Genomic DNA, 24,162 nt, shown 5'->3' with positions numbered 1-24,162 from the left:
GTCCTTATTTCTTCCCTCTGTTTAATTTTCATTTCTTCTCCCCCAGGCTCAATACCTACATCTGCACCCTACACCACTTATTCCAGAGTGATCACTTTGACTCAATCCTCACTCCAGGTCTAGCTCTTGTCTTCCTCTAGAGGACAGGACAAGTCCTGTCCTACTCCAGCTCACAGCTGAAACTGCAACAAAACCCAGATCTTTGATGAATTACACTGCAATGCAAAGCTCAACCAGATGTGTTGCAACTGGGATTCTCCCAGGAAAAAAAATCTTTTAAAAAATTAAGAAAAGGGACCTTCCTGCCACAGGTACCCTCCTATTCAATTCCATACTTGTGGTCCAAGAACTGGTAGTAGAGCTCCTCAAAAGGGCCAAAAGAAAACAAAAGTTCCTCATCCTGAATAACTTGGACTGAAATTTTTCAGCAAGATCTGCAATGAAACTATCAGTCAACAAAATCATTGTCACTGATTAACTCCCACCAAAAATTCTCATGGGAAGGTAAATTAAAGGAATAAAATTTTAAAGTTAAGTATTCAATATTCAAGAATTGCCACAACTAATTTAACTTGCATAATCTTATTAATTGTTGAATTTTGTATGTTTGTGAATCCTCTGAATTCTGCCACTGACACAACAGAAATCAGAGGATCAGGAGGAGAAAAGTGTCCCAATCCTGTAGGTCAGATGATCAGAAATATCTTCCATCCACTCTCACCCCAACCCCCTTCACTTTCTGTCCTACACAACGAGCTTTTACAATAAGCAAAGAATGTGTTCCAGTACAGAGAGACTGTGTAACACCTTTTTTTCAAAAAGAAGTCCAAATTAACAATGAAATTCCTAACAACACGCCCACAAATCTCTGCTAACCTTTAAGAAATATGTTTTGTTCTTTCATGGCAGCATAACTTTAGGGTTGAAATAAACTTAATGAGGAACCACTTACCCTCCAAGACACTGGTAATTATGCTGACTACACTTGCTGCCCTTTGTCTCTGAAGAGCCTCATTAAAGTACTCCGCTGACAGATGAGGAGGTAAATGCATCATGCTGCTCTCATCATGCACAGCTGGCTGCTCAGGGAAGTAAACACGATTAGGGAGATACCACGGGAGTGAAATGAGCAAGGATGTGATGATGGGTAACTGTGAGAGTTAACAGGAACAGTGACAGGCAGCCAAATAAATGTACATTTTTACAAGATGTAATAGATGCTGAGATTGAAGGTCCTACTCTGTTATGGGGCTGCAGTGCATGGATCCTGCAAGCACGTAACACAGGGCAAGTACAGCCTTGGAAATGAGTGTCTGAGGGGAAACAGGCCTAGGAATTATTCAAGAAACTAATGGAATAGGAGAGAGGTGAAGGATAAACAGGGGAAATTGAGGAACTTACAGGCAAAGCTGCTGCATGATGCAAAAGGGGTTATGAACAAAAAAAAAAAAAATCACGGGTATTATTCAAAATTACACCTCTGAGCAGCATTTAGGATGAAAAGGGTGACTTGTAATTTCAGCACTAGGAACCTTTCAAACTTTTGTTTGCACTAACTAATTGTTAGTGCAATTAATGAATAGCAGAAACATAAGGTCTACAACAGGAAGGCCAAAATCTAATTTTCAGGAAGCATCAGATTATTAAAAACCTGTTTCTACAGACCACTGAAAAATTCCCACATCAGCATGCTTGAGTGTTGCCTTGATTTTTAAAAGTGTTAAGTTTTCTTTTATAGTTCTTTTGAAAGTTTTATAGTTCTCATAAAACTTATTCAGCCTTCTGATCTGTTTGCATATTTCTACTAGAGTACTCATGCACTGTTCATGTAAATAATGATTGTTTTGCTTCTTCTTTGTGGGGAGAGAGAATTAATAGACTGTTGGTTTGACCAGTGTGGCTGGAGAGGTGGTAATTCCATCCTCCAATCCACGGTCACCTCTAGAATTCTATAAATACAAGATGTTCGAATAAAACTTTCTCTTTTTTCTCCTTTAAACTTACCAAGTGTCTGAGTACTCACTTCGTGTCCAAGAGCGACACTCGAGTTCACATCACTGTTTGCCATTAAGGTGAAACTCTTAAAACAACAACAACAACAACAACAACAACAACAACAAAAACAACAACAACAAAAAAAAACAACCCTGCCACTGATTGATAAACCACAGTATAAAGCATATATTTAAAATATTATATTTTTCCTTACCAGATCCCCCTTTCCCGCATCTTCCATGACTGGTGGGAGCGCGGCTCCTTCAGAGGACACGAGATCTTGGCTGTGCACCCTGCTGCTCCCTCCTGCCAGCCCCGAGCCCACCCCGAGGTGGTCACCCAGGGTGCCCCCCTCGCTGCTCCGCGCACAGTTCGGGGTGGCGGGGTGGGAGCTGTGGCCCCGTTGGCTCTGCAGGCTGGGGCGCCTTCCCACCTGCGCTCCCGACAAGGACCGGCAGCGGGGTTTGCGTCCCCCGGCGCCCGGGGCGTCCTCGGCACCGGGGTCCACTCTGGAATCCACCTCCACGGCGGGGATTTGGAAGTTGAAGACGCTGCCGTGGCTCAGCCGGCGCTTGGCCTGGCTGGAGCTGGTGCCGTACGCCAGGCCCAGGAGAGGCTGGGAGCCCAGGAAAAGCAAAACAGAGAGAACAGCGTAACATCACAGAGGGAATCTGGGGAAGCTCTAAATTATTAGAGCTTCGTAGCGTCTGCTATCAACCACTGCAAGTGCAAAACTCCTATTTGATTTAGATTTTTCGGGAAGGATTATGTTTAGATTGTCAGTGGCAGATAATAAAACTTTATGAGCTGTACCAGCTATTTTTGAGATAAGCTTTATACTTACATTTTAAATATGAAATTTTTCACAGAGAATGATGGTATAAAAGCTAAGTGCCGATAGTCATTCACATTTTTTTTATTTCTCTTTGTTATAGAAAATTTATTTAACTATTTTAACTTTGCTTTCATCCTTCATTTATAACACTTGCTTTTCAAATTAATTTTTTGATCTAATTCTTCTTTATCCCAACATTTGTTTATTTTAAAGATTTAAAAGTAATCTGTGTTTGTAATGGGATTTTGCTTATGCTTTCAAGCCATTAATTATAAATTAAAATTAGAAGAGCTGTAAGGATCTCAGATTCAGATAATAGATTACCAACTTTCGTTGACTGTCTGGGAGCTGTGACTTGGGAAGTTCTTCTTCATTTTCTTCTCTCCCCAGTGACTTATTTCTCCTTTCCCTATTGCTCCTTTCTTTGATTTCTTTGGGTGACAGAGAAGAGGCTTCAAAGGAGCTAAGTGAGAGGATATCAATCCCTTTAATACCCAGTGACTGTAATTAAAAAAAAAAAAAATTGATGATATTTTTGCTGGGTGCTTTGAGTAAAAGCAGAAAGAAAACACTTCTGTGCTCTATATTATTATTTCCTGATAACAATTTGTGTTTCACAAAACTCACTAAAAATCTTCAAATATATAATAATGCTAAATGAAAGAGGAGAGAATTTCCCCAACATATGGAGCACTGAACAATTTGCTATTTGCAGTGTGTTATATGATTACAAGTACTGGGCCTGCCAGAGGCAAAATAATCACATTATAGCTCCTACTCCTCCATATGGCAAATTTGCTTACAATAAAAATGCTCAGTTTGAAAATAATGCAGTAGAATATATTCTTTCCCCAAAATAAATGTTCAAACCATAATAAAAGTCCTTCTTTTCATTGGGGATCCTTGGGACTATATTCACAGTGTGGATGATTTTCCTTCCAATGCTGAATTTAGGGTGATATTTTTAAAGCACGGGAGTATCTTATTCCAGAAGCTTCTATGCTATTTAAGTTACCAAGAGACTTTTCATTCAACTACAATAGGTTTTGGCTCAGATGTTAATGCAGCAGAATTACTGTGAGTTTCTTTGCTCAGCAGCCCAAATGACAAAATAGAATAAAAAAAGAATTAAAAAAAAAAACAACTAAACTTTCTTTTGGAAGCTGCTGGTTGATGGAATTTTATGTTTTCCCAATTTAAGAATACTGCTTTTCTTAAAGTAACATCAACCTTTAATGCTTTTTATCCAGAATAACAGTCATTGTTTCCCAGGAAACATACACAGCTGAACAAGGAGCTGTTCTGCAGCTCCAGGAATCACTAATTTCAATAAGCTATGACTTGCTCCTATTTCCATGAATGGTTTTTCTATACAGAAGGGAGTGATGCTTTTTCTTATGTCTGGATGGGGCTCTGAGCAACCTGGTCTAGTGGAAGGTGTCCCTGGCATGACAGGGGCTTGGAATGAGATGATCTTTAAGGTCCCTTCCAACCTAAACCTGACCAAAAAAATAGAACAGTGAGACAAACACTTGGAAGTGAATAATTTACCTACCTCTTGCTCCTTCTGCAGTAATTCCATAGCTTCCCGAAATTTCCTTTCCTTTGCCTCGGTTTCAGCAATGGTGGCCTTGTTCTGGTCCTCGTATGCCATTGTTACTACAGCCAGAATCAAGTTGACTAGATAAAATGAGCCCAGAAAGATGACCATCATGAAGAAGACTACATACACCTTCCCAGAAGCTCTGAGGGTCTGCAAGCAACACACCCCAGAGATAAACATTACCACAAAAAATACCAGGTAGGCTTTCAATGTGTCTCTGAAATTCTTTAAAAGCACTGAGCTTCCTAGACACAATGCTTCAGGAAGCTTAAATGGAATTATACATTTCTTTGCTATTCTTCCCTGTCTTCCTTCCTCCTCTGATACCCTCACATTGTAAATGCCATGAAGACAATGGAGGAGGCATTTTTACATTTTTGAAGGAAAGTACAGAACCCTTTTAGGACTTTTTTTCCAAGAGCAGGGCGAAAGGGCTGGGAAGCACTTCAGCATCCCTTTCCTAGGAGTCACAGGCAGAAGGGAAGACATGGGCTTGATGACTTGCAGCTTTTGCTTTTATTTGAGGTTTCTTGTCCTCTCTACATATTTCTGCTTCAACTAATGAAGATCAGCTCTGAGCCATGCACAAAACTGGTACCTGTTGGTACAGACGCTCCCAGTAGTCCTGGGTCATCAGGCGGAATAAGGAAAGAAAAGCCCAGCCAAAAGTATCAAAGCTGGTGAAACCATAGTCAGGATTTGGCCCAATTTTACAGCATTTATAGCCAGGAGGACAGTCCCTAGAATTAATAACAAAAAGTGGAGCTCTTGTAAATGTGCAGATTTCAAGGAGAACTTCAGCTTGCTGTAAGAGTTCCGATTATGTTTCAGCTCTGCAGTCCATTAGAGTGCAGAACAATTTTCTACTCCAGGTAGTATTGGCTGGAAGGAGGGATGGAAAAAGCAGCACCCACAATCCAGAAGCAAAGGAAAAAGACAGGCTGGAGTAGATCACCATCCCAGGACAGCCCGCTCATCACCAATCCTCATCCCCTACCCCTCACTGCAAAGCAGCCACATCTCCCTCCTTGCCCAACCCTGCCTTCCAAAATTTGTGTTTTGTTTTTCCAGTTTAAGGCTCATGAGCCTTCACAGAGAGGAGCGTCTGTCCTGTGATATGACCCAGATCTTTCACATTTTCAGTTCTCTCATACATCCATGGGAAAAAGGAAGACAACACTTCAGGAAAGTCTAAAAGACTAACTAGATCTGAATAAGCCAGCTGCAGGTTCATACTTCATTCCCTACATGACTTAAATTTTCTGATTGTTTGCTATACTTTGTTTTCTGTGTTCCTGTTTCTGCATTCAAGGAAAGCTTGGAATTTCTGCTTTTGTCTCGCATGACTGAGCAAATATAGGAGCACTGAGGCAGAGAAAACTTCCAAGGAAGAAATAATCTTAAGTCACTCACCCAGCACCCGGACCACACAGCAAAATATCCACAGTACCATTTTTCCTAGCGAAGTCATCTATTACAAAAAAAAAAAAAAGGGAAAAAAAATTAAACCCAGAGCACTTTCTACACTTTCTAACCTGAATCCTCTATCATTTAATATTAGTAGTGATGAGTAACCAGTGACCTGTAAGAGCAAGTGCACAGGTTTCCCATGCTCACATTAACTGCACCAGATTGCAGGATGCCCTGGCCTCATTTATAAACATGCATATGTGTGTGCATGAATTTCAGACTGAAGGCAGTCCTTCTGAAGAATTTTTACAGTTATTATCACTTTACACTACATCTGTATAAAGGAAATGAAGAATTGGAAGACATAGGCTCAAATGCAGTCACAGAAACCCAGAGTGGTTCGGGTTGGAAGGGACTGCAAAGCTCATCTCATTCCAACCCCAGCCATGGCAGGGACACCTTCCACTATCCCAGGTTGCTCCAAGCCCCATCCAGCCCAGCCTTGGACACTTCCAGGGATCCAGGGGCAGCCACAGCTTCTCTGGGCAACCTGTGCCAGGGTCTCACCACTCTCTAAATAAAGAATTTCTCCCTAACATATAATAGAAATGTTAAACCAATGCAATATTTGGTAAATGTTGACAGAAGCTGGCAGAGTTCTGGCCCATAGCAATTACCCCTCTCCAAGAATGTGTGCAAAAGTTGCTAGGAGTAGAATAGACCAGTTCTGTTTCCAGTGAGCAATAAAAAAGTCCAGTTCTGAGGGGGAAGAAAGAGTATTTGATTGTGTGAATATCCACCACTACTGAGCCCAACAGCAGCTCCTAACCCTGCTCAGCTGAGAAATGCAGATTTTTCCATTAGGATGCTGGAGCTGTGCCCTTTTTGAACTCTTCCCCTATTTCTCTTAGCATTATCTCTGTTATCAGCAGAATCAAATAAAAGCTCTAGCTAATAGCTAATTATCTCCATTAAGGTGTGGATTTATTATCCCAGATGTAAAGGAGGTCTCACATCTCCCTGGTGCTTCTCAAACCTCTCCTGTGCTCATCAGATAAGTCAGCATGATTCAGAGCCACCAGGAGCCTTTGATATCAGCTCTGCCATACCATGTAAATACCCCATAAAGGAATGAATCCCTATCTGGGCTACTTTCCACTGGAATTTTGCTCAGCTCCACTCCTGCAAACTGAAATAAAGAAAAGGTTTTTTAAGAAGATTCAGTGGTTGAATTTCAGGGAATCATAATAAAATATAGCTCTCCATGTGGGAGCTGGGAACTTCCCACAAAATCAGGAAGAAAGCAGTCCATAAAAATATATAAAAATAGTTTTATAGAAAACTGGGCTTATAGGGCTGTACATCCTAAATCCTATAAAAAAGTCATCTACCAAGCATTAAACCTGTCTGGGCTCTCCCATTCCTTTTGGCATAGGATTTTCACAAAAATTTTGGAGCAACACAGATTTTATATTTCTCGAGCTCTGTTTTCTCCACACCATTGCCTTTATACAGCTTCAATGTTCTGCATATACTAAAGTACAGATCCTTTTGCTTTTTGTTCTTCAGCACAGAAAATTAGCATTTTTAGCCCAGCTTTGTCTCATCCATGACCTCTGCTATGGTGTTCTTGTCACTGATTGATTCCTTTTCAAGTTTGCTTTCAATTATGGCTATTACAGTTTCTGTACATGTAAATTACTTGCTTCTTATGTGTGGTCTTTTGGTAGGAACAAGGAAAAAAAAAAAAAGGTTTTCCTCAAAAATCTTTTCTACACTTTCTTCCCCTGGCTGGTGAAATTACTGAAAAAATCCTGTCTGAACAAGTCTCCCACATAGAGTGTGGACAAACAGCAGTTCTGGGTGACTTTTCATGTATTTCATGGGTTCCCCTGGGAAAATTCTTCTCTCCCTGTGCAACTGCTGCTATGTCTGAACTCACTGGGAGAGATTTCCTTCAGTGATTAAGCTTTCTCCATATTTCTGGCACAGACGTTGATTATTCTGAGTCTGTTTTTTTCATATATATTGAGTCTTCTCCTTTAACACAAGGCTTTGCTTTGCTATTCTGAATTGCATCTTAAAATTGTTCCACTGAGAATGCTTTGATGCATTTTCAGATCTCTGCTCCACAGTTCCATCACCAGCCTCAGCCAAGCTGTAAACATGAAACATATGTATTGTATATATCTCATATAAGACATAAAATAAGATATATTTGGTGTCAAGAAGTAAGTAATTTGCCTTTTAAAAAAATTCCTCTGTTTTAAGTTGAGGAGCAGTTCTCACTGAGCAGGAAAATGAAGATGCATGGGCTCTTCAGCCTGTAGTAAAAGGTGAACTTTGGGGAATTACAACAGAGAACGAGCTAATGCATGTTTCAGTTATTGTCTTATCATTCAGGGAAACAGATCTGGATGTTACTGGAAAATTTGGGAGTGCTTTTTCTTATAATGAGGGGAAGGAGTGCATTCCTGGATGCCTGCAAGCTGCTCTGGCAATCAGAAGACCATTTTCAGGTAGTTACTCATCAAAACATCAATCAAAACATCCTAATTCACAGCAGTGGTTATACACGTGTGCATAGGTGTCTAAAGCATCATCTAAAGAAGAACTAAGGAGAAAAAATTACCTGAATCATTAAGAAACTTTTCATAACTTTCCCATGTTTTATTACAAGACTCTGTAGTGTTCCTGATACACTTTTGCCTGAGATTGCCCTTAAAAAGCTGGAGGCCTATGAGGGCAAAAACACTGAGGCAGAAAACAGTCAGGATCATCACATCAGCAAGTTTCTTAACAGACTGGATAAGGGCCCCTACAATGATCTTGAGCCCTAAAAAGACAATATAAAAAGGAAAAACAGGATGAAAACCTGAGATTCAAATATAATACTTGATTAGAATTAAAACAATGTATAAAAGCCAAAGTATAAGAATTACAGGATAATATGTGGCAAATATATTTGCAATACAAGTATATTTAGGATGAGAGTGACTAATATGAGAGAAATACTTTTTCCTCCTTTCGTTGACCCTACAATTTTTAGAGGTTCCTTTAATCTCTGAAAAATATTCATGCAAAGGTGATGAACCAGAGATAGTCTAGTTTTCTTTATCCATGAAAAGTAATATGCATAATTCAAATTATACTTCCAACACCTGTAATTTGTGATGATAATATCCAATCTGAACCTCTCCTGGCATGGATTGATGATGTAAAATCATTAGTGGTAAAGACCCTTCAATATCCAGAATTATTTCTGTGGAACTATAACACACACATCAACCAAAAGCACATTCTGTAAAACTGACACTATAAACCCTGAGCAGTATCTTTAAAAACGTAATGAAAACAAATTGTATTCAGTATTCTAACACCTGATTCATTCTGACTGGGACAGTTGAACTGAGACACCTTTTGTGTGCACAAATTCAGCTGTGTCTGCAACTTGTGAAAGATACAGGGGAAAAAATAAAAGGCAAAAGCCAACATTTTGAATGAAGCAAAGAATGTAAGGAGGAGAAAGTACTCAGCAAGTAAGATTTCTTACCTGGGACTATAGAAATGGTTTTTAAAGCCCTGAGAACCCTGAAAGTCCGGAGGACTGACACACTCCCCAAGTCACTAAATGCTCCCACATACCTGTAAAGAGCAGATGTGAAATACCAAGTGGTTGAACAGAGTTAACAGGGCAGTTATTTACAGTGGTCATTCCTGGATGTCAATCTTTCCAAGAGTATTTTAAACATTGAAAAGCTACCAAAAGCTACATATCAAGGATTTGTCTGAAAACTTATAAAATAGAAATGCATTTCTTCATTATTAGAGTTTCCCTCTGAGGTGGCTCCTGGCTTGTGCACAGCATCTTTAAACATCATTCATTTAAAATACAAAAGTACCACTCAATATTATGAATTTACAAATGCTGGCTGAGCTGTTTTGATCTTCCTTCTGTAGCTGCATTTAACCAGTATATAGAAGCTTGCTAATTACCAGAAAATCAGGATTTAAGTACGATTTTTGGAGATGGAGCCGTAATTTAATCCACTATCCTGGTGTCTATACCCATCACCCTAACTGCAAAATTATACTTTCACTCATGGGGTCAGCAAGCCTGTATTTATACCCAGCTCTTACATTTCACCAGTCTAAACACATCCATTCACATATACCCACCACTGGCAATATCTTGCTCTGCACAGCTCTAGTCCCTTCTTGAAGGACTAAAACATTATTGTAATACAGTTGAGTGCTAAACGAGGGGAAAAGTCAATGTTCTAGGTGGTTTCAGGTGCAATTAGGAGCCATGGGTTGGTTTTTAAACCACAGACAGCCTTTTGCACCACAGCAATGAGAATTTCTAGCACAGAGAGAGGAGGCAGGTAATCCATATTTTATTTGTTCCCACTTACGCCATGACGATAACGGTGAAATCCAACCAGTTCCAAGGATCCCGAAGGAAAGTGAATTCATTTAGACAGAATCCTGTTGCCAATATTTTTATCAATGATTCAAAAGTGTAAATGCCAGTGAAAGTAAATCTAAGGAGGGGAGAGAAGAGCCAAAGGGAAAGAGCAGTGTTAGCACTCAACAGAAGAGGCACGGTCAGACTATTTAATGTCTGGGCCAGCAAAGTGAGACACTGCTGGAGAGAACTAGGATTTCTGCTGGATTTCAGTGTATTCCATCAGTATCTGGTTCACTGGAGCTGTAGCTGCCTGCAACCCGGACATGGCTATTAATGTGCAACCCATGACACACTTTTTGGCATTCGACAATTTTTTTCCAAATTCTTTCATGTGAGACCCCATAATTTCATAAACACTAAACTCCCAGTTACTTGCTAAAATAAAGAACCAAATTTGTATCTTCCTCCAGTTTCAAGTGGCCAAGAGAACATGTGATATGTTGTGTTATTTCCTTTGGGCACACAGCAACCATTTCTGTGTAGAATATTTAAAACACTTAGAGGAATACAAGAGTAGAGGGTTTTCAATTTAAGATGGCAATTATTCTTATTAATGGAAAATTATCAGTAAAAGCTCTTCTGGACTTAACTGAGTGCACTTATAATTTCAAGGAGGCAGCGATATCCCTACAGAATTCAAAAGGCTTTCATTTGGTAGTCAGTAAATGCACTAAGAAATTATATGGATGTAATGCTTCCCTTTTTATTTGGAAAGAAGTATTCTGAAATTATTCTTGAAATGCATTTGAATGGTAGCTGATGTCAACAGCAGATAGAACTCTGATCCAACCTTTAACTCTCTCAAAGGCAGAGAAGAACCTCAGCATCTTCTGGTCTTTTAAGACCATGCACAATCTTGTTCCTGCTTGCATGAGAGTTTGCCATTCCAAGCTGTTTCAGTGTCATTTAACATGATATAGTAAAAAATATTTTAAAACCTGTTTTTAATACTAAGTATTTGGGAATCTTCTCCTTTGTGTTAGGTGTTAGAATCATCAGTATTCATACTCTAGCGTTTTGCCAAAGTGAAAAAGTGACAGATGAAATAGTCTCTAAAAAAACACCAAAACCAACAAACCCAAAACCAAATCAACAAATATGGCATTATGCATTTCAAGACTGACTGCAAAACATGGATTTATTGTGATTTAACATTGCAGGTGTTGGCAGCACTGAAGATAAAAGCTTTCCAGTCTAACAGCACTGTGCAGGCCAAGTGCTTCTGACAGAACATTTTATTAGAGCAAAACTCAGCATTTCAATATAATTAGCCAAAATTTTGAAAGACAGCAACTCCCATGTGCTCAATCAGCATCAGTAACAACAGGAAATACATCTTGATAGAGAGCAAATAATTACTGAGTAATTTCAGAAAGTGGGAAAACTGGAGCAGCAGAACAGACATAAAGCCAGTTTAACAGTGGAACTGAATCTGCACTTACTCTCTCCTATAACATCAAAATTATTGTATATTTTGGGCTTAAAGACAAAACTACTTCCTCAAATAAAATCTAAATTTAAAAAACCCCTTAAGACAAGCAACTTTCCTTTCAAATCTCCCACAAATTATCTTGAGTGAAAGTGGCAAGTCTCAACAACTCAATACATGTACCTAAATAAAAAATATACATACCCACAGATACTTACTCAACATATGTGTTCCATGAAGATGATGAAGACTTAGATGACTCAGTCAGAGCCATGAATACACAATTGGTTATAATGGTGCACATGATAAACCAGGTGAACAATGTAAGTCACGGGAGTGAAGGCAAAGAATATGACATGGATTCAGAAATGTAACTAAATATTGCATCAGTCACTGGCTGATATTATCTGGCTTTTTGTTTAAAGCACATGCAAGAACAACATGCACAGGTATTCACTGATTTTGAGCCATGCTAGGTGACAGCACACTACTGCTGTCATTCTGTACTGATTACAGATCTGCTGCTCTAAGCATTTCCAGCCTGGAAAAGGGACCCTCAACCACTTTAGGATTGGGTGGAAGGATGCAATTTTAGTTTCATTTTATGGCATACAAGTTAAACCATTGCCCAAATCACACAGGTGGAGCCCAAACCTACCTCTGACCTGGCAAAGCTGTTCTCTTCCAAAGGACAGCACGAAATCTGACAGGGTGATTGCAGGAGTCTCAAACAACTCTAGATCATAGAATCACAGGATATGCTGAGTTTGAAGGGACCCATCAGGATCACCAAGGCCAGCTCCTGGCCCTTTTCAGGATATCCCAAGAGTCACATCATGTGCTTGAGCGCTTTGCTTCAGTGCTGCTTGAGCTCTGTCAGGCTGGTGCTGTGACCACTGTCTTGGGGAGCCTGTTCAGTGCCCAGCCACCCCTGGGTGGAGAACCTTTTCCTGATATCCAACCTAAACCTCCTCTGCCTTGGCTCCAGCTGCTTCCTCGAGTCCTGTCACTTGTCACCAGAGCAAAGAAATCAGGGTCTGCCCCTCCACTGCCCCTCACAAGGAAGTTGAAGACCACAGTGAGTCTCCCCTCAGTCTTCACCAGGCTGAACAGACCAAATGCCCTCAGCCACTCCTCATGTGGTTTCCCCTCCAGACCATTCACCATCTTCACAGCCCTTCTTTGGGTGCTCTCTAATAGATTAATGGGGTTTTAAAATTGTGATGCCCATGTTTAGCCAGCTCTAGGGGCTTCCCAGGTGCTGTCTGGGACCTGCTGGCCCAGAGAACAGGAGCTTGGGCAGCTCCCTCATATGTGGACACCTAAGATCAAGCAAATGACTCTGGAACTGGATCTCATGCCTTGCTGTACCACACATGTGGGCAATCCATAGGGTAGAAGAGTATGGGAAAGACATCTTTCTTTGCCATTTTCCATCCTCTCCATCCCTACAAAAAGCAAGTCCTGGCTTTAGCTCTAGGCATGGTCCAGCTGTTAGAAGGAGCTGAGACACTCATGGAAATGCCAATGTCAGCCAGCTTCTGCCCAGAGAAAGCCCCAGATGAGAGGAGTGCCTCTTCCAGGGATGTCTGCACGCTGCTGCGATGACAACCTCGAGTTATTGAAGTTACCTCACACCACAGAGCCAGGAGATGGCCAGGAATCTGAAATCCACACAGGGGCATCACAGACTCCATTCTGGGTCTGATTCAGTCTGAAGCCACAGCTCAGGTGTCCTTCCCCAGTGCCAAACTGGAGCAATACACTTGTGATTCCCACCTCCTAAATTTGATATATGAGGTGGGAACTATATTACCTTTATATTCCCAAGGCATTCCCTGCAAAAGCATTCCTGGAAATATTTACTTTCATATACCACATGTATACTTTTTGAATCTCATTTCCCAGAGAAACTAAGCTTACATGGGTTCTTCCTATGTGTTTTCCTGTGTGTGCTTGCCTATCTCAACCTTTTCTCTCAAAGCTGGCCAATGGTTGATCAGCTTTGGCACATGAGTTGAATTTAATTCCCACATTTGGGGAAGCAGAAGATGAAAAAGAGGATAGAGATCTTATCAATCTTCTCACTGTAAAAGGCTTCAGAATGAGATACTTGTTTGTGACACATCAAGAAATCAATATCAGAGCTCAAAACACAAATCTGTAGAAAATCAGGCTTAATAAGCCAAATACTCACAAAACTTATTTCTAAATATCACAAGAGCACCAAAACACAAATAATATCTAAGGTGATTAATAATTAGAATCTGTCTGTAGTGAGGAAAAGACCAGACTAAATCAATGCTGTAAAATACAAAAGCACAAGATTATGTAGAGTTTTATAATCAAAAAGAGTGAATAAAGCCAATAAAAGGATATGAATGTACTAAAATTTTAATTGCTCTTCTTCGTATTGGATGGAAGGGACTGAAGATCCACAGGGCACGTGTAGCAGTAAATCTGTAGATTGTTTTCTGCTTGTTTAGCACTATGAAAATCTTTTAAAAATAAACAAACAAGAATCTGTCAGCAAGTTGAACATAGAACTTATTTTTGTGCTATATCCTGTTGTGTCAGTCATGACCAAGAGCTGGAATTTCACTTTAGCCTGGTTAAGTGAAAAGGCTGAATAAATTTGCTATCCTTTCATCAGAAACTTTAACTCTCAGGCTGCAAAATATTCCTTAGCACAAACTTCTTTTTCAACCTTGTGATTTGCAAAGAGCCATGAACAGAACTAATCTTGCTTATGATTATTCTCTTAAAATAGAATGAACCCCTCACTGAGTCAAGATGCAGAAGAGATGCAAGGAAGAACTGCAGCCTTTTTCATTATTTGCTATTTTTGACAGTGATCCTCTAGCTCCTAGACTGTAGAAATTAGTTCAGTGTCTAACCTCCTCTCAAGCAAAAAGCATAATTCCCAATGGATTCATTTCCATTTCTCTGTTATTGAAAATCATATTCTTCAATATGTCACAACTGGAATATGGAGCTTGAGTCAGGAGGTTGTAAGGATTCATCAGCAATCATTTTAAAATAATCTTTATGCTTAAGTATCGTTTATTGTACATGTAAGTGGAACAAAAGTATTGAGATGGAGTGAAACACATTGTTCAAAACTATGGAATTTACGAAAATGGACAAAATTATGTACAAAATGTACAAAAGTACTATAACCCCTAATTATTATAACTTCTTTTTAAACTCCCCTTTTCTTTCTTTATCCAGTTTATTTTTTCAGCTTCAATTCTGATTCAATTGTTAATTGATTTCATATTATTTCATTCTTAAAATTTAAAGTTAAGCTTTTTCAAAAAAGATTACATTACTCAGCTGTGCCAACTGCATGCATTGTTTAACAGAGAAAGGGTTGAGAATTTGTATAAAGCGGTGTAAGCAAAACCCTTTGACAGATTGCCCACAGAAACTTTTGGCAATACAATAAATTAAATTGAATTAAATTAATTAAAAATAAAATCCAAGTATCTTGGTTGGCTCTAACCTTATGATCTTTGTAATACGGGTCGAGATCCTCCAGCGGTTCCCCAATGAGCTCTGGAGGAGGATTTCCATAGAGAGCTGGCAATTTCTGGAAAGCTTTTAGGTCAAGCTGAGGACGTGGTTTCTCCTCAGGTTTCTGCTCTATGGTATTTTTTTGACAATTCTTTTTGGCAACAATTCTCTTTTTGATGGCTGCCAAGGATTCCTGAGTGAACCTGCGGAAGTTGTTGGTACCTGGTAGCAAGAATTCAGCCATTTTTCATGCTTCTCTTCCTGTCACTGATTCTGTCCAAACAATAGAAACAAGTAGAAAGGAAGTCAAGTAACTCCAAAACAGGCAAGTTATGGAAATGAAACAACTGTTTGCCCATGCATGGCTAAGAACATCAACTTTCTAAGCCATCAGCTTCTACAGAGAAGGAAAAAAATAAAAGAAGAAAATATATGATAAATACCTTTTTCAGTGAGATGTCTTCTCAGTATTTTTTTTTAAATTATATGCACAGATAGGATGTGAGCAAACCTCTGCAAACTTAAGAGTATATTTGGAGCACCTCATATAAGATACATATTATCCTAAATGCTCTTGAGCTGCTCAGAAAAAAAAAACCCTATTCTTCTGGTTCAGCCCAATATTTGGAAATGGGACAGTAAAAGCCATCCAACTGCAACATCAAGCATGTGGAAGTTGTCAGCAAGAGGAGGATCAAGTATTGAATTAATTAATGCAGAGGGGAATACTCAGAGGGAAAGTCCATCCTGGTGGACCCTGCACAGGAACAAGCAGCATCCAAGAGGATTTAATTTGTGACCCACAGAGCATGGAGCACAGAAATAGTTAAAGTGACAAAGTTTATATTTTATGCCTTCCTCTCAGAACAAAATTATTGAGAATAAGCTAGAAAAACACTTTGCATTTTTGATTAAGAAATCTGGCCAGGTTTTGGATAGAATCCATCCACTAAACATAACATGAGTGCATGCTCTGCAAGGAGATTTCTCCAAAATATTTTCTTTGATTATGACCTCTGGGAAGACATTGTTAATTCAGTAAGGGGTCAGGGAACTCTCGAGCCAGTGCAGCCCCAGATGCACACTGTGCAATGATCCCACCTGGTCGAGGGCTCTCCCTGGGGTGGATCAGGGCTGAGCAGGCACAGAAGATCACCTTAGAGGCACACAGTCAGGTTTTTTCATTCAGAAGCTGCCACCATCCCTTCAAGTGTGCTTCAAATTTGACTCCTTAACAGCAGTGAGAGATTAATCTTGAAATTTAAGTCCTCCTGCTACACAACCTGTTCTTCCACCTTTCCATTCCAGACTCTACATGGAACACCCCAGGAAAACACAGGCTGAACCAAGAGGCTTTGTTTTACTTTGCAAACAATTTTTCTGTATGTGCTGACTGCCTGTATCTTCCCCTGCCAAGCAATGCCTTTTCATTTCTCCCCAGATACAGCATGATTTCAGTTGACCTCACATTGCTGAGCTATAGGAAACCATTGCTGTGAGAACAACAGCTGGAGGCCAGTGACAAACTAACTGCAGTGAAATTGCTCCATTTTTGCAGTCTGCCTGCCTCTCCCATTAAAGCAGCACATGGAATTATGAATATGAGAAGTAACCCTTGCTCCCAGCACAAATTAACATCATTTCTGGAAGAGAAATGGGACAGTCAGGCAAGAATACTCATTATTCTACACTTTGCAACATCAGGTTAACAGTCTGGAAGCTGTGTGTAGTATTACAGCAAAAACAAAAACTACAACATCCACTCACAAGATTTCAAGCCTTCATCTGGACAAAGTGGTGTTTGTTTTGTTGATGTTCAGAGTAATTCAGAGGTTGTGGTATCAGTAATGGGAGCTGTGACTGATGCATGAAAAGATGCAATTTCTGTGGAATGCACGGAGGGAATACAGTAATTACTTTATTAGACTTCATGCCAGATTTCCAAACATACCCATCCCTCCACTTCCATAAAAGTTTACCTGATCTCAAAAGTTCACCATTAAAATTCTGTGTTTGTTGCAGATTTCATTGCAGTTTTATGTCTTCCCTTCCAAGAAACCATCTTGCAACCTTCCAGAAAACAAACTTTGATTCTCACACCATTTTCCCTCAAGACTATTCCAGGGCAGAGGAGATTCTAGGAAAACAAGAGGTTTGCTGCCTAAAGCCAAGGATGGGGAATTAGAAGGAAGCAGGAGGGTACATATAGCCTGGAGTCCTTTGCCAGAGCTGGAGAGCAGGCAGGGATATCTTTCCTGGTGGTTTTATAAATTGCTTCAAACAGTTATGGAAAAATTAATTTTTCAAACATTAAGGGAAGGAAATCAAGCCTTGAGCTTGTTGTCTCACATGTCAGCAGCAAAATTTCCATGAGAACAGCTGCAAGCCATGGAGCAAAATGCTAAAACTACACTTTTCATCCATGGGCAATTCTGAGCAAATCAGCCTAATGCTGAATAAAATCTAACAATTGTTAGAAATTGAGTAATTGGGGACAAAATGTCCCTGATTCATTCAAGCGTCTTTAAAAATATCGCCAAACTAATTTCTGTTACTCATAGTCTCAGGGAGAGTGGCACACAGAAGACAGTTGAGATGTATTTAGTTTTTATGTGAGCAGGTATCAATGGAGCAATTTGACCTAAAGTAGAAAAAAATGTTAATGCAAAACCATTTTCTCCCTTGTCACAGAAGAAACAAAGTACCATTTTGGCCTTTTCTCAAGACTTGAAATACCTACAAAACAAAGTGATATTTAATATCTCTTGAAAATTAATTTTTTTCTTATCCTTGGAATTCTTGAAAACCAAACACCGATAAGAAAATCACCATGATCAAAGAATAATGATTTGAATTAAAAAGCACAAAGAAGGAAACAAAAAAGCATTTATGATTTGTTTTATCAGCTGTCAAACATACTCTCTATGAATTATTTCTCAAATACCAGAATGTGTAGCTGGATACAGTTCCAAAGTAAGGATGTCTTCTTCAAAATTTGTTTTCCTCTTTAGGAATACTCTTTGTGAATAGACTGGGAAACAAGGTTATTGTCAAAGATATTTTCTCTCCTTTAATTGTGATAACAATCACCCCAGTTCAATCCCAGTTATTGAATAAAATTGTTCTCAACTATTTGCTTTTATGGCTTCATCATCTGTTATAAAAAGAGGTAAAAAATGTTGACTATTCCTGTGTTCATCATGACCAAAATAATTAGTATGATCAGAGTGGCCAGGATTATCCAGGATTTCTTTTTGTTTGGTTGGCTTTTTAACTTGGCAGATTGTTACTCTGCTTCACTTGGGCTGTGTTGCATCTTTCTACACCTGAACTTCCAGAAGAGAAGTCAAATTTTTCAAGAACTAAATAAAAAAAAAAAATATGTAACTAACAGGAGATCAAAATTTCTGTAGAACTGTTCTACTCTTTCCCCAAAAACATTTCTGTGTTTTGAGGCAGATAATTTAATCAAACCAAACTGACATTTTCTTAATGGCTCTTAAGATACATATTAAAATAACACTTCTATCTTAACACGTGTAACTTTTTAATCAGAGAATAATTTGGGTTGAAAGGGAATTTAGGAGGTTCCTCAAAATGGGTAAGTCATGAGGTGGGGGCTTTACCCAGACAAATCTCCAAGAGCAGAGTCGGCAAAACCTTTTGGAGTAACCTGTTCCAATACTTGACTGCCTCAGCCTATTTGGATCCCCCTTGTTTTAATGTATGCCTTTTGTCTTCCCACTATACAAAAGTGTCACAATAAAAAAAGAAAGAAAATACTGTATTAATAGAATAATTGAATGGTTTGTGTTGGAAACCACTGTCCTGTCACTCCATTCTCTTGTCCCAGTCCCTCCCCAGCTCTCCTGGAGCACCTTTAGGCACTGGAAGGAGCTCAAAGATCTCCCTGGAGCCTTCTCTTCAGCTGTTCTCCAGGCTGAACAGCCTCAGCTCTCTCAGTCTGTCTCTCATTTGAAAGGTAAAAGGCAACTCCCAAAATGCCTCTCTGTAAGGAGAAGCACACATTACCCCTTCTTCAGCCCATTTAGTTACTCCTCCATTGCAGCCTACAAGGACAAGGAGCTTCTCCCAGGTCTGATTGCCACCATCCTGTGCAGCTCCACTGAGATTGCCAAGGGAGGCAGAGCCTACACCCTCCTTGAAATCAGCAAAACTGTGAATTCAGAGCAGCTAATGATGACTAAACACAGAGATTAACATAGACACGTGGAGAGTACCAAAAAAAAAAAAAAGCAACAGATTTTTCTCACTAGTGTGAGATAAATCCCTGCTCTTCAAACTGGGACTTACAGTTTACTGTTCTCAGTGCTGGAGAATGAAGGTAGCAAACAGTGTGGGGATTCACAAAATAATTCACCTGATAAAGCCAGTTAGCATTCATCCAGAAAGCCCCTCTGGGTGGGGTTCATTTCACTTCAGTGCAGACATCTTGGAGTTACACAGCTACACCTCCACGAGCTCCCACGCTGCCTGCTGAGACCCCTTTTCACATTTACTTCAGGAAAGAAATGCCAGTTGACTACAACTGATGACCTGAGATGTTTCAAGTGAGATGAGATAAATTCAACTCTTTGCATCCATTACACCTACTCTTCTCACTGCCCCTACTAATGGACAGTGGCTAAACTTTCAAAGATTGGTGACTCTGCAGTCACTGGTGGGACTGGGCAAACATCATTAGTCACCAGCAGACTGTGAACACATAAAAATTCTATGATTGCCTAATATTGAATTGTCTCGTTAATGATTACTTCCAGCACAAACCTTCTTAGCAATTAGTGAAGCATTAAGTCACATTTTCTTTTGCCTGGTAAGGGGCCACTAATTTTCAGCTACTTTGCCATCATAAATAATTTAAATCTGTGCAGAGATTACTTTCTGTAAGTGCTGGAGCAGTCAATTGACAAGTTGTCAAATGGCCAGTTGCAAGCACTGAGGAAGCACAGAAACTCTGTGGCAGCACAGGAGTGAACCTGAGAGAAAAGAGCTGGAAAGCTGTTAATGACCATGGATGAGTCCATTGCTGCTGGAGTTAGGTGTAATTACTTGGTCATTAACATCTGCCCATGAACTTTAACTGGTAGCTTTGGTGTCCCCAAGGAAATAGCCAAAGCATGGAAACAACCTGTTGGTCATCAAGAAGCACAAAAGCCTCCAAAAGTGGCCAGAACAAGATTGTAAAAGCCAACAGCAAATGTGGTAATGTGGTTTGCACTGAGTCATCATCATCCCGGCATTCCCAGCCCATCCCTGTCCCTAAGGATAGTGGGTGAAACCAGAAGACGAGGAAAGATTGGTTGGAAAGTCCATGAGCCAACGACAGGATACGGAATTATCTCTCCAGCCTCTGAGGAGCCCAGGGAGTGGAGAAGACCCCAAGGAACCCCCACAGCTCAGGACTATGGTTGGAGCTGTCCTATAGGAAAGTTAACTTCTAAAATTGCATGTGTTTGTGGTTTTAGTGTGATAGTATCTGAATCCACTGATCCTCCACACTGCGGCTTTATGCGGTGGCAACTGCACAAAGAATTGAGATTATAGTCTCTTTCCTCTGCTGTTATCAAGGAAATTGGTCAGGTGCTGGTCAGGTGACAAGGAAATAAACCTCAGGCATGAGGTTTTACAAAACAAAGAGAAGAGACAGGTCAGGACTCAGCCCTCTCCTAACTTGAATAAGAAATGGAATATATCTTGGTTTAGAAGTGCCATACCAAGAAGTATCTGTAGGTCTGGGAGCAAATTTAAGAAATATGACAGATTCAAGAAATAAGACACTGTGAATCACTCAGTTTCATCACTCTGAAGTGGGAAAGAGGAGGAGGAAAAGGAGAAGGAGAAAGGGAAACTCATTCATTTCACCAAGCTTGAAAGAGTCCTGCCCAAGTACGACAGGACGACAGTGGAAAGAAGGAGAACATGCAGAACAGGTGATTTTTAACAATATATTTTCTACAGTGCTGTACTGAACCATCTGCAGATTTTATGGATACTCAAGCTTTGAAGCAAACAGGGGGAATCTGAGTTGTCTTCACCACTAAGGAATGAGAGCTGTGCTCTCACTGCCTCTAACATCCAAGAGCTTAAGGACATCCATGTGAGAATTGTAGTTGTTAACTTAAGTTTTTTTGCATTTGAGACTTAAGTTAAGGTCAGGCTGACAATATGTCAGATTTTTTGTCTTTCCACATGTAAGCAATGTTTCAAAAGTGGTTGATGTGATTAATAGCTCTATAAACTTATAACTCATATTAACATGACTTGATTACAACACACAAAAGCTGTAGATAGTAATGGTTTGGATTTTGAACTGTTACCATTAACAGAAAGTACTAAATGCACCAAAAGTATCACAGACTTGCCATTTTGTCATTCTGAAGATTCCTTTAATTGTGTACATTTTGATACAGGAAGGTCTCTCAGCAGCTAAATACATAGAGGAAAAAACTTAGGACAAAATGCAAGAGAAACATTTCTCCTGAGACCATAACAAAATTTATCTGGTCCATGAAAGAAAATCTGGAAGAAAACCCCTCATCTGTCACTAAAACACAGTGAAAAAAACTTTGAGCTATAAGTTTTGAAAAAAATTAATTTGAATGCACAATCTCAATTTTGACTTGAATTGCCAAAGATTTAGTAGTTCCATAATTTATTGACATTTTCAAATTACGTGGTCTTTTGTCTGACACAGCTTTCTAAATATATGAAAATGTATCTAATCAGAAGTTAATTCTGAACAGACTGTTTTCATTAAGTATTTCATTTAATAGTGTCACTTAATAAGGACATACATAATGTCATTAGGTTCCTCACTTTTCTTCATTAAATTCACTATTTGCCCTTTTCTAATTTTGAAAACTCGAATTTCAAAAAACTTTTCTTGTGGATATGGAAAATAATCTCAGATCAAGTCAAATAATTACAAAGAAACCCAAAATGTAATACATCAAAAAAATTAAAACCTTTGAGACATGGAAAAGGAGCAGCAGCTGTACCACAGGAGGAACCTCCAGAGCATCTAGTTTTCCCAGGTCTCACTTATTAGTTTATTTTGCCCCACAGTTTATCATGATAAAAGCATTCTCCAGGCACAGTACAGCACATTCCACAAATAAAACAGATGCCTTATTCACACACACACAAAAAATCTATTTAAAATAAGATCCATTCTTAAGTCTCAAAAAACCAAATGTTAGTCTGTATCAGAACAATATTACTAAGCCTAAACCTATGTAAGAGGGAGCAATGTTATAAAGCTTAAGGTTATTGGAATTTTTCTGTCTTTGTTTTGAAATAAATATTATAACCAGAAAATCTGATGTTTGTAGATTAAATATACATATTTGCAATCTTCATGCTCAGAAAAAAAAACTTCCTTATATGCCTATTCACTTTTTTAGGATTCTATTTTTGACCCTAGTTAACTTATTTCAGTAAAACAAGTCAAAAACACTGGGGAAACTCCTGTGCAAAGGAATAAATAGATATTCATTCCTCCCCACTTCCATTTTTTTTCATGCCTCTCAGGAAGAAAAATTTGCTGCTCATGTTTTTTAATGATTTTTAGGCAAATAAAAGGTCGCTGAATCCTATAGAAGAGTTTACCACAAACCACCTTTTTTTTTTTTTTCCTAAGAAGAGAAAGCGCAGTAAACCACAGGACTTACATTATTTTCCATCCCTCTAAGTGAAGGTTCAAGGAGTCACTTCTTTCTGTGCAAGAGGAGCATTATCTCAGCCCAGTTGTCTCTCCAGAAATAGTTGGAAAAACCTCCTCACTGCCTTTACCATCCCTGTGTCCCCTTGCAGCGATCCCTCACCACTCTGGAGATGCTGCTCCTCCAGGAACTGTGCTATTTGTACATGGGGGTGTTGAGGGAGGTGTTTGTGTGAGCCATGGAAGGAGCTGAAGTGATTACACAGGATCTCCTGGGAAAGGCAGAAACCTCAGCTGGGGAGGCTCCAAGCTCACAGAGCGTTTCTCCGTGATCTTGTTTCATCCCTGGATTTCTGAGAGTCTTTCACAGAAAATCAGGAGTGGGGCTGAACAAAGTGGATGGGAAACACGGAGGAAAATGTGTTTGTCACCCTCACAGTGGGAGATGTCTGCACTTTAACAGATTGTCTAGAAAAGGTGTTGGCCTTAATATTTTCTGTGATTATCTCAGTTTCGATTCTCTGCTTTAGTACAGTCCAAAAAAACCAAGGGTGGATCTATAAAGTGAACTAAAACTATGACTGAGGCTGAGTGAAGACTGGAAACCTGGTGGCTGTTACCTTTCTGTGTGTGTGTATGTGTAAATTTATGTGTGTTTGCATGAACAGGCACATATACATGAACAAAATGTCAGTGTGTATGTAAGATGCATATATATGGGTTGTTTAGGGTGTATATGATTGTTCTGGGGTTGCTCAGCCTGGAGATGACTTCAGGGAGATTCAGAGCCTCTCCAGTGACTAAAGAGAGCAGGAGAAGGACTTGGGACAAGGGCATGGAGAGATGGGACAAGGGGAAATGGCTTCACACCGAGAAGGGGCAGGTTTAGGTGAGATATTAGGATGACACTCTTTACTGTGAGGGTGATAAGAAACTGGAAAAGATTATCCAGACAAGCTGTGGCTGCCCCATCCCTGGAAGCATTCAAGGCCAGCTGGATTGGGCTCAGAGCAACCTGGTCTAGTGGAAGGAGTCCCTGCCCATGACAGGGGCTTGGAATTGAGTGACCTCTAAGGCCCAAACCATTCTAGCATTCTGAGATTCATATTAATTTTATACAGATGATGATTTTAACAAGAAGTAGGTCAAAATCCTGGGAGAATTCACTCACTCCTGAGACCTGCAACTCCTCCCTGACTGAAGGCACTGTTGGGTAGGATGG

General features: G+C 39.7%; 1 protein-coding gene across 1 annotated transcript in view; it reads right to left on the bottom strand.

Annotated features, from left to right (window-relative positions):
* Positions 1-15,503, bottom strand: part of LOC128784944 (sodium channel protein type 5 subunit alpha-like) — a 32,465-nt gene extending 16,962 nt beyond the window's left edge. Inside the window, exons 1-12 of the mRNA XM_053936897.1 lie at positions 15,249-15,503; positions 14,123-14,241; positions 11,962-12,066; positions 10,259-10,387; positions 9,397-9,488; positions 8,476-8,679; positions 5,847-5,904; positions 5,032-5,173; positions 4,386-4,583; positions 3,155-3,331; positions 2,210-2,611; positions 953-1,082 (exon numbers count right to left, since the gene is read on the bottom strand). Coding sequence (XP_053792872.1) covers positions 953-1,082; positions 2,210-2,611; positions 3,155-3,331; positions 4,386-4,583; positions 5,032-5,173; positions 5,847-5,904; positions 8,476-8,679; positions 9,397-9,488; positions 10,259-10,387; positions 11,962-12,066; positions 14,123-14,241; positions 15,249-15,503 — 2,011 coding nt within the window. The remainder of the gene's footprint in view (positions 1-952; positions 1,083-2,209; positions 2,612-3,154; positions 3,332-4,385; positions 4,584-5,031; positions 5,174-5,846; positions 5,905-8,475; positions 8,680-9,396; positions 9,489-10,258; positions 10,388-11,961; positions 12,067-14,122; positions 14,242-15,248) is intronic.
* Between the last annotated feature and the right edge of the window lie 8,659 nt (positions 15,504-24,162).

This window comes from Vidua chalybeata, chromosome 1 (genome assembly GCF_026979565.1).
Source record: "Vidua chalybeata isolate OUT-0048 chromosome 1, bVidCha1 merged haplotype, whole genome shotgun sequence".
Classification (NCBI taxonomy): Eukaryota; Metazoa; Chordata; class Aves; order Passeriformes; family Viduidae; genus Vidua; species Vidua chalybeata.
Note: the sequence above shows the minus strand (reverse complement) of the source record. Positions and strands in the feature narration are given on the sequence as shown.